General features: G+C 52.4%; 1 protein-coding gene across 1 annotated transcript; it reads left to right on the plus strand.

Annotated features, from left to right (window-relative positions):
* The first annotated feature begins 4,645 nt into the window (after positions 1 to 4,645).
* LOC144275598 (pre-B lymphocyte protein 3-like) lies at positions 4,646 to 6,977 on the plus strand. Its single transcript, XM_077834974.1, has 2 exons — positions 4,646 to 4,749; positions 4,996 to 6,977. The coding sequence occupies exons 1-2, from the start codon at positions 4,701 to 4,703 to the stop codon at positions 5,322 to 5,324; spliced, it is 378 nt and encodes a 125-aa protein (XP_077691100.1). The 5' UTR covers positions 4,646 to 4,700; the 3' UTR covers positions 5,325 to 6,977.
* Positions 6,978 to 10,374: the final 3,397 nt, after the last annotated feature.

The following is a 10,374-nucleotide window of genomic DNA, read 5'->3' on the forward strand; positions in this document are numbered from 1 at the left end:
ACACTTGCTAAGGGAGGGTGCAGATTGCATAGTCCCCCTGTGCACCAGGGAAAGAGTTCTGGAAGGAGGAGGCACAGTCCCCCCAAGACTCCTCAGGTGTGGTGCGGCCAGGACCAGGGGACGGAGAGTAATTAACACTGTCTGGCCCTCACGCATAGTTGCCAACTTTCCCGTGGTAAATAAGCACTCCGACTTTCACAATAAGCCAAAAATCAAGCTAATCCCATTTCAAAACAAGGTCGAAACAAGCCAATCCCTAAGATTAAAAAAAAAAAAAGAAGCAACAAGCTGCAAGCCAAACAAGGAAAAACTAGCCAACAAGCAACGCACGAGCCAGTTAAGCGAAAAACAAGCCCAATTTCTGCGTTTTCTCGGCGGGTTTGGCATGTCTGCCCTCAGGGTGTTAAAGGCGTCATCCAGGCGGGTTAGCCCAGTTTGTGTTTGTCTGTGTGGCTGCCTGGCCTTAAATCTGCAAAATCCCTTCCAGCCTATTCGCGTGAGAGAAGCCAGAGGAGGCGGAATGATCACATACTGCACAGGGGCCGAGTGTGTCCCTAGGGCGATTGCTCATTTCCTGTTACCGGAGAGCACTGGAATTATAAACTGGACGCTCACGCAGCAAGGTTTACACACAGGCACTGCTATAGCACCCAGGCCACACTAGAGGGCAGCACATTTCAACACCTGGCGTCATGCTGCTGCGCCCCAACTCCGCTGCATTCAGAGATGGGAGACGGTGAGGATGGATTGCATTCGTGCCCAGAGGACCCAGTCGGGACCAGAGCCCCCTTGTGCAGGGCACGGTGTGAACACACATGCCGAGCGTTTCAAACTGAATTCAAACCATTTAACCCCTTGGCACTGATTGAGTGGGGCCCACCAAGTGGGATTTTCACCTTACTGCTCTGATGAAGCTAGGGTGACCGGATGTCCCGATTTGATAGGGACAGTCCCGAAATTTGGGGCTTTTCTTATCTAGGTGCCTATTACCCCCCACACTCTGTCCTGATTTTTCATACTTGCTATCTGGTCACCCTAGATGAAGCAGCAATCATTGTTATTCCCTCTCATTAGGCGCTGTCTGATCCCAGGGCGACATCACGGTCAAGCAGCCGCTTGGAATGCTGCATAATTACCCATTCTGGAGGTTTTACGCCTTCCTCTTCAGCATCTGGTCCTGGCCCCTGCTAAAGACAAGGCACCAGACTAGATGAACCATCAGTCTGGCCTGGCCTGGCAGTTTACGTACAGGGGTCAGGGGATGGGCGCAGGGCATGAGACCATGCTCTACAGTCTCCAGTTATAGGTGTAATTCTTTGTGCGCATAGACTAGTATTCACTTAAAGGCATAGTACATTGACAACAAGTTATCGCTTATGTTCTTTTATACATAGCTAAATCCTGAATCCTGCTGAGCTCCTGGCCTTATTAATCCCTTGCGGCACTCGGAGTGTACAATACAATACAGTGCATCCAGATCAGGTATATCAGCACTGCTTGGGGCATTGCAGCCTCCTGCGAGGGCTTATTGACACCAGTCGCTGCTGCTGGGCTTCCACTCCAGCTGATCTCTTCAGGCCCCTCTGTTTGTATGTGAGGGTTTCGGGTCCAATTCTGGTGCTGTGGTGAAAACCAATTCCCCACGTAAATTCTCCCAAGGGAGTGGCAGATTTGCCTGACCCTCTCCTGCTGTGGGGCTGCTTTAAATGCCCCAGCAAAGCTCATGTGATCAGTAGCAGAGCCAAAGACATACAGAAGGACTTTGCACTGCTCTCGTTCATTCGAATCCTTTGGTGGAGGACTGTCATGCTTCCCCAGCTTCCTATGGCACTGGGACTCCTGGTGCTTTCTTTAGCACGTAAGTTCTTGGTATATTTTTTGAGTCTTGCTAACTTAGTGATGCCAGGAGTTTTCTATAACCTTGCAGAGGAAACCCTTGAAAGCAAAGAAGGGTTTACTTTCTCTGCGTCTCCCAGTGGGCAAAACCAGCTCTGCCTCCCATCTGCATGGAGTTTTAGTAAAGTTATGCCACTTGGGTCTACACCGGATTAAGGGGCTGATGCAGTAAATTGGAGAACGCTTTGGTTAGATGACTATTGCAAGCCCAGTTGACAACATTGCTTGCCCACTAGCAGCCTCCATAACACTGTCTTTGCTTCCTGCAGACGTAGAGTCCCAGCGTGTCCTGACTCAGGAGCCCTCGGTGTCTATCGCATCCGGGGAATCAGTCACTCTGAAATGTGTTATGAGTGGGGTCAAGTTCAAGGATTTTTGTGTCATCTGAAACCAGCAAAAATCTGGCAGTGCCCCCAGTTTCATTCTGCAGTATTGTGCAAAAAGTGGTTTAAAGAGAGGAGAGGGAGTTCCAGAGAGATTCTCGGGCTCCAAAAATCACAGCCTCGGTGAAGGGTATTTAAACATTTCACGGATGCAGCCCGAGGATGAGGCTGATTATTATTGTTCAATTTGGAACGATACCCACAAAGTGCACAGTGCTATAGTCCCATAGAGAACCAGTGTGGGAACCCCTTAGAAGCTTCACAGTACACACCTGAAGGACGGTGCTCAGCCCCTCAGCCATGACCAGCAATGGCATCTCTCCTCGTCTCATCCCATTTCACCATCCTGTACATTTTCCTCTCTCTTTTCTGTCTCCGAATCACTGTTGCAGGCTTGGAAATTCCTCCACTCCCTTCCCCAGTGATGCCCTTCGTGGGCGTCCCAGCGCTGCGATCTCCAGAGCCGCCACTGACTCACCGACGTTCGTTTGATGTCAAGAGGGGAATTCGATTCAATCATATCAGCAAATGGAGCTGAGCCTCCCTTCCAGCCGGGACCCATTTATGGGCTTCACTGACCCCCGGCATTATTGCTCATTGATTGTTTCCACGTGCCCCCCACACGGGCAGGTCCTGCGCACACGTCCTACACACAACTGCCCCAACGCACCCCGATCCTGACCTATGGCACCTGCTGCTGTTTCAGTCTTGGGGTCTCCTGAGGAGACTCCTGACTGTGCCAAACGGTATGGCATAAGAGACCTAGACCAGCATCTCCTGGCAGTAGAATGCTGGATGATTCCATTTTAAATGTGGGTGCTTATCCGAACCTCCAGACCTGTGAAAATCCCTCCTCCCTCTGTTCTTCCCTCGAGAACATACTCTCCCCACGAATGTCCATCAGAACCTTCTCCCACACTCCCTGGTCTACTCATCCCCAGTTAAGCTTCTTTGGTCCGGCCAAGCCAGGCCCTCAATCAAACCTTCTTCCCCTCTACATCCAGATCCCTGGCAGGTCGGCATGCCCTCTGCTGAGGTCTTCGTTTAAAAGATTTGCAAGCCCAGTAATTTCTATCCAGGTCCTTACCCTGCAAGTACAGAGAGTGCATCACTGATACTTGAGATGTGGTCTTTAAATCATTGCATGAAGCTACAGGGCAATCCTCTGAATTACCATAGTGAGCATTCCCATATTGATTGACCTGTCCAATAACGTCTGACGGGCCTGGAGCTAATTTGCCTAATGATCGCCCATGTCACTGTAAAGCCCATTGGAGCGGTGGGGCTTTGGCCTTTGACTGCTGCAGAATGTCGCTGTGGTGTCTCTCTCTGGGCCTGTACCACGTAGGACACAGGATTTCCCCTCTGGGGCATGATGTGCCTGGGGATGTGTCTCACCATGTGTAATGTCAGCAGCCCCTTTTCTCCTCACGTTCCAGATCCTACAGACACTCTCCACGTCACTGTCTCCAGCACAGCCAGAGGGATTCAGTGGAGGCCTGGGGGTGCCCCTAGGTATATTTATGTGCTGCCATTGTTACAGCAGCAGCCATAGCAGAGAGGCCAGGTTCCTCGACCGACCCTCTGTTCCCACACACACTTGCCGCAGGGCTGCTCCAGCGCTGGCATCCAGGCAGAAGGCGGGGCAGGTTGCCCCTGTGTTCCACGGCCGAGCATTTGTCACAGTGATTTAGTCTCAGGAACAGCCCCGGGTTCCTTCTGTGGTTAGTGTCTGTGATTAGACAGCAGCCTGGGGAAAGGCTCCTGCACTTTGACACCTCGCGCAGGGGCCGGCTCTGGATGGATCTCCAGTTCTCTGGAGGAAAACAGCTTGCTCTGCCCAGAAAGGAGCCTGGTCTTAGATTCTCCTCCCGTAGCACTTTCCATCTGAGCATTTCTCAAATATGGACGAGTTCAGCCTCCCAGCTCTTGTGGGGGAGGTGGGTTTTATTATCCCTGCTTTATAAGTGGGGAAACGGAGACCCAGAGAGAGGACGTGAGCGACCAAGAGGCACACGGAAGGTCTGTGGCCAGAGCTGGGATAGAACCCGGCTCCGTGTCTAATACGCACGGCACCTGCAGGTGTGAGCGGGGCAGACAAAAGGAGGAGGCCAGATTCCGCAGCAAATGCCATAGCCCAAAATACAGCCGAGGTGTTAGCCCTGAATCCGTTCTTCCCAGCGGTGACTGAAGCTTCATCCTCATCGTGTCGACCTTGTGGCTGAATAGCACAGAGAGCAGCAGATAGACACCTGAACAGCTGATGGAGTCCCTGAGCCCCAGGGCTCATTTGCATAGACCCACTTGGCTTGTCTGGCGCCCCAGGGCTCTAAAGCTGCTGCAGGTTTGCAGAAAGCCAGGGGCCCTGCTGCACAGCAGCTGCCGATTCCTTTCCCTCTGGTTCCCTCCAAGGCCTTCGCAATGATGCTGCGCCTCCTGGCTCTCCTCCTCCCAGGGGTTTTGGTGCCAGGTACGTTCTCGTGGGAGGTGGAGGCGAGTTCTGCAGAGGGAGGGACTGAAGGGCGAGGCTCCTGGGCTGAGCTATCGCTGCTCTGCAGACAGGGATGGGCGGAGCAGGCAGGCGTGGTCAGGTGGGCTGCTGGAGGTTAACCTGTAGCTGGTGCGGAGGCGATGCCAGAGGGGATAACGTAACAGTTCAGCCACTGGGGGTGGGATCGGCACATTCCATCCGTAACTGCGCCCTTGTTTCATTCAGCTTCCAGGGCACAGCCGGTGCTGACTCAGCCGGCCTCCATTTTAGCGTTGCCGGGACAAACGGTGAAACTCTCGTGTGCCCTGAATCCTGGGTACAACATCAGGGAGTTTGGGGTCGCCTGGTACCAGCAGAGACCTGGCAGCCCTCCGAGGTACCTGCTCTATTACAACTCGGAGGTGGACAAGCACAAGCCCTGTGGGATTCCAGACCGCTTCTCTGCGTCCAAAGACCCCGCCAGTAACGCCTGCGTTCTGACCATTGCCGCGGTCCAGGCTGAGGACCACGCTGACTATTACTGCTCGGTCGCATATCCCATCTACTATCTCTAGAAATGTGGAACCAAAACCTGTGCTGGCCCCCGGGGAACTCTGATGAGCCCCTGCTTGCAGAGCCTCGTGCTGAAGGAACCGCAGCCCCATAAGGAACGGAAAAAGAAACGGCTCACGTTCTCCACCCTTGAATTAACCTAGAGCTGAGGCCCCCTGGTCGGTTATGCTCAGAGAGCTGTGACGGATGGTGGCTTCCTGTCTGACGGATGTCACCTGGTGGAGCTCAGAATGCTACGAGACACGCAGGGCCAGATTCTGCCAGGTGCTAGGCACCTGCAACTCCCACTGCACAGAGACCCTACCGAATGGAGCTTGTCTTTCCTGCCCGCAGGCCCCGTCCATCTGCTGAGATCCCCATCAGCTGCATGTGGGGCACCCAGTACAGCTTGACATCAAAGACAGATTTCTAAAGCACTTGTTCTGATGTTCAGGAGTATGTTATGTGCCTTTCCTACATACAGCGGGCCGGGTTCTTAGTTACTCTGCTTCTGAGCTTGGGACAGGAACAAAGGGTGCTGCTGGGGGTGAAGAGAGGCAGTCCCTTTAAACTACCTGTGCACTTCCTGTATTCAGGGCCCTGTCCAGTGCCCGGTGTAAGTTAGAGCAGCCTCAGGGCTTCTCTGATTTACACTCAGCATAAGTGTTTGCCAGCTGCTGATGCCTTCTTTCTCAGTTCTGAGGTTCTGAGGAAGTGTTTTTGTTTAAATGGGAAGACAAATAGATTCCTGGTCTCTCATCCCGGCTCTCTGCAAGGCCATTAGCCCATGGGGCTGAGAGAGAGAGAATTTGGTGGGAGCTTTTCCCTAAGAAGGTGGCAGCACGTCACCATGAAACTGTGGCCATCAGCCGGCAGCATGCACATCGTGCGGGGGTACAACCACAAGGCCTTAGCTCAGACACACAGGACCCTGAGGGAAGAACGAAGAGCTTGATGAGCCATGGCCAACACAGCAGCTGAGACATTCAGACAGATTGTTAGCGTGGCTGGGCAGGGGGAGCGAGTGCCCTGCACACTCTGGTGCTGGGTAAATAATAAACAGGAATGATAACATTCCATCACAGTCGGCCTGGCTCTGGGGCCCTCAGCGGACCTGCCTGCCAATCTTTGGGCACAGCCGCTCTCTCTGGGGTGTACCAGGGAATGGGTGATTAGCTAACTCTGAGCACCACCACAATTGCTGAGCACGGGCCATTCCATTCAATGTATTCCCAAGTCCCAACCAGAGAAAAACAGCCCACCCAGAGGCCCCTTTTATTGGATCAATGAAACCCAGAATTAGCAGCAACAGGGCTGCTCAGGAGAGGAAAGTTTTGCCATTGTTTAAGTGAGTGCGGGTTTGGGGCCAAAATGAGCCTGTTTTGACAACCCCAGGGCCCGATTTTCAGATCTCTGCCTGTGCTTTTGGGGCCTTACTTTGCTGTAATACATTCTTCACTCTAGCATTGTACACTGGGGGGTTTGGTGTATGGGACATCCGCGGAGGGTGACTCAGCTGTCAGTGTTATCTAGCTGTGTCCTGCCCTTAGGGCATGTCCAGCAATGTCCTGATGATGTGACGCTTCTCCCTTGCGTGTAACTTGCTATGCAGAACACCCAGCGTGATGGGGGCTGGATCCTGGTTGAAGCTTTTGTGAGATTTTGCAATACAAACAATAAATGCTAATAATTAGCTGCATGACTTGTATCCTGTGCAGTGTGGAGTTCACTGGGACACTTGGAACATATTCTCTTTAACCTCTCCCAATTGTTATTTTTTCAAAACTGCAGCTGGATGCGTCGCTGCCATCTGTCCAGACACAACACAGAGTTAGTGCTCTTTTACTGATGATGCTGTCTTAATATAAGACTGCCTGGTTATTGTGACGCTCCCCAGGGGCATCTGGGGTTGTGAGGCACCTCACCACTACCTGCCCTTAGTTTGAAGTGATCTTGTCTGTGCCGGCTGTAGCTCGGCTGCCTGAAGCCAACAGCATCTCGCAACACAGCAAGTTGGCACTGAGGGGTTCTTAGGGTCACAGTTGTATATATTAGGGACAGAGAAACTGCCAGACCAGATCAGACCAATGGTCCCCCTAAGTTCAGTAGCTTGCCTCTGATGCTGGCCTAGCCTGGGTGCTTCAGAATAAAGTGCAAGAAACCTCATAATGGATGTTTCTCAAATATCTTGCCCAGAGGGGAAGTTTCTTCCTAGCCAAGCCTTATGCCCCAAAGCATGAGGGTTTATACCCCTTCTACATTTGTTGCTGTCTAATGTAACAGTGGACAATCTCACTACCCATTTGAATGTCCCATCATTTTTTTAATCCTACTAAGCTCTTGACCTCAGGAGTATCTTGTGGCAATGAGTTCCATGGGTGAATGATGCATTGTGGAAAATAAATGTTTCCCTTTATTGGTTCTAAGTTTGTTCCCTTTCAGTTTCATTAAATGTCCCCTTGTCCTTGTATTATGAGAGAGGGTAAACGAAGTGCCACATTCACCTGGGTGAAAAAGAGTTGGGATTTGTGATGGATAATCAACTGAACATAAGATCCCAGTGTATTGCTGTGGCCAAAAAAGGTAATGCAATCCTGGGATGCAAAAACAGGGAAATCTTGCATTGGAGTAGAGCAGTTATTTCACCTCTGTATTTGGCCCTGCTGGAATACTGTGTCCAGCTCTGGTGCCCACAATTCAAGAAGGCTGTTGATAAATTGGAGAGGGTTCAGCAATGAGAATGATTAACGGATCAGAAAACATGCCTCACAGCGATAGACTCAAGCAGCTCAATCGATTTAGCTTACCAAAAAGAGAAAGTTAAGGGGTGACTTGATTACAGTCTATAACAATGTACATGGGGAACAAATATTTAATAATGGGCTCTTCAATCTAGCAAAAGTACAACAAGATCCATTGGCTGGAAGCTGAAGCTAGACAAATTCAGATTGGAAAACAGGTGTATATTTTTAAGGTGAGAGTAACACGCTCAGAGGACACCGGAGTGGCTGGAACGTTGGTCTGACCCGGGGCGGCAGGGCTGAGAACTGAGGGAGTCTGGATCATGAAAAGAACGTGATGTCTGAGCTCCACCCCCTGAGTCTCATTTGCATAGTGGGCTGCCCCAGTTTGACCCTGGAGGGCTCATTTGCATACGTGGCTGCCCTACCCCTGTCCATAAGGGCTCTAAAAGCTGCCCCAGGGTTTCACAAAGGCAGGGAACAGGCTGTAAACCAGCAGAAACCCAGCTCCTGTGACCTCTCCCCGTCTCCCTGCACCATGGCTCAGCCCACTCTGCCTCTCTGTCTCCTGGGGCTTTTCCTGACAGGTAACGGCTACAGCAGATTGACGCCCGACCGCGCCTTGAAACTGAGGTCAGCTGAAAAGATGGCAGTAATAGCGGTGCTCACCCCCCTACTCTTTGCTTTCCGCAGGTTGCTACGCTCAGGTGACTCAGCCGCCCTCCGAGTTCGTGTCTCCCGGGGGGACTGTCCAGCTCCCCTGCACGCTAGAGGGCAGTTACACCGTCAGTGCCAACCGTGTCGTTTGGATACAGCAGAAACCGGGCAGCGTCCCGAGATACCTGCTGTATTTTTTCACTGAATCTAACAAAGGCATGGGCTCGGGGGTCCCCAGCCGGTTCGCTGGCTCTCGCTCTGGCTCCAACAAGATTGGCTATTTAACCATCACCGGGGCCCAGGCAGAGGACGACGCCATCTATTACTGTGTTACGTGGACTGGGAGTGCTTGCACAGCACTACCGTCCTATCGGGAAGTGAGACAAAAACCTTCTCACTCCACTGCAGCCCTGCGGCAAGGCTACACCTGCTCTGAGCACCAGCCTGCTTCTTACACAGGGGGCGTTGGCTCCTGCTCCCCTCACCGCTCCTCATGCGGAAGACACACCCTTAGCACTGAAATACCCTGTGAGTTCAGGCCCGGTCACTGCTCACGGGTCTCTTGGTTTCCAATTGTTGTCTTGTCGCTGAAAAGCTGAGGCAGCCGTCCTCGGCGGCAGGGTCCCCGGGAAACACCGTCTGTTCTCCTGCACCACAAAGAGTGAAGTCCGCGCCCCATGGAAAAGATGGGACCTGGACAGGCTTGTCCACCAGGCTTTCCGGGCCTCTGCGAAACGGGCGAGGGAGCCCCACAGAGCACGGACACATCACTGCCCAGTAGATGGCAGCAGAGTGCAGCTACTGCAGGTCTATGGCCCTGACAGGGCGGGGGTGGATTGCAAGGGAGGCTCAGTGAAGCCCCTGATAACGTGCGGCCTAAAATGGCCCCTGGTGCAGGGCACCTAGGCAACAAGGAGAGTCAGCCTCTGCCAGCTCCTTCCTGCTCCCTTCGTCCCACCACCCCTCCCGGCTCTGCCTCAACCTTCCTCCGGATGAGGGCCCTGCTTCCGGCACCGTTGCATGGCGGGCACATTTAGCTCTCAAAGACACCCAGAATCCTTTACTTTTACTGCAGCATGGCCAAGGCAGTTCTAAGGACTGAGAGCGGCAGCCGGAAACAGTATTTACCTGCTGCTCTTGCCTGAGCAGAAACAGCCTCTCCCCTTTGGTGGGAGACAGGTGGAGAAGAGCAGAAAACATGACTGCTAAGGCTGGGATACGCTGAAGAATACTGAGAATCCTGTAGCACTAATATAGCACTTATCATCCATACACCTGTGACATGTCCAGGATACAATCCAGACTACTGAGTAGCTGTGGCACCCCTGCCCTCAACCTGGGGTGCCCTGTACAATGCCTTGCTGCTGTAGCCTCCAACCTAGATTGCTCACAAACAGCCTCCGGCATGTAGGTCACTCCCAGTTTTGTCTCTGTGTGTGCTGCAGCCAGCCAGCCACACCTAGGCTCTTACCAGCCTGAATTATACTGCAGAGTAACCCCAACACACTCCCTGTCCCTGATTTCCCCCCAGGAATGTATGTCCTGCACGGCCCAGCCCTCTCCTGGACAATACAAGCTTCTATAAAGTCCGTCATTTTATTTGATGATATGCATACAACTTATTACCTTAAATGGAGGTTCCCAAACACTTCAGTTCAAACACACTAGAGTAGAT

Source organism: Eretmochelys imbricata, chromosome 15 (genome assembly GCF_965152235.1).
Source record: "Eretmochelys imbricata isolate rEreImb1 chromosome 15, rEreImb1.hap1, whole genome shotgun sequence".
Lineage (NCBI taxonomy): Eukaryota > Metazoa > Chordata > Testudines > Cheloniidae > Eretmochelys > Eretmochelys imbricata.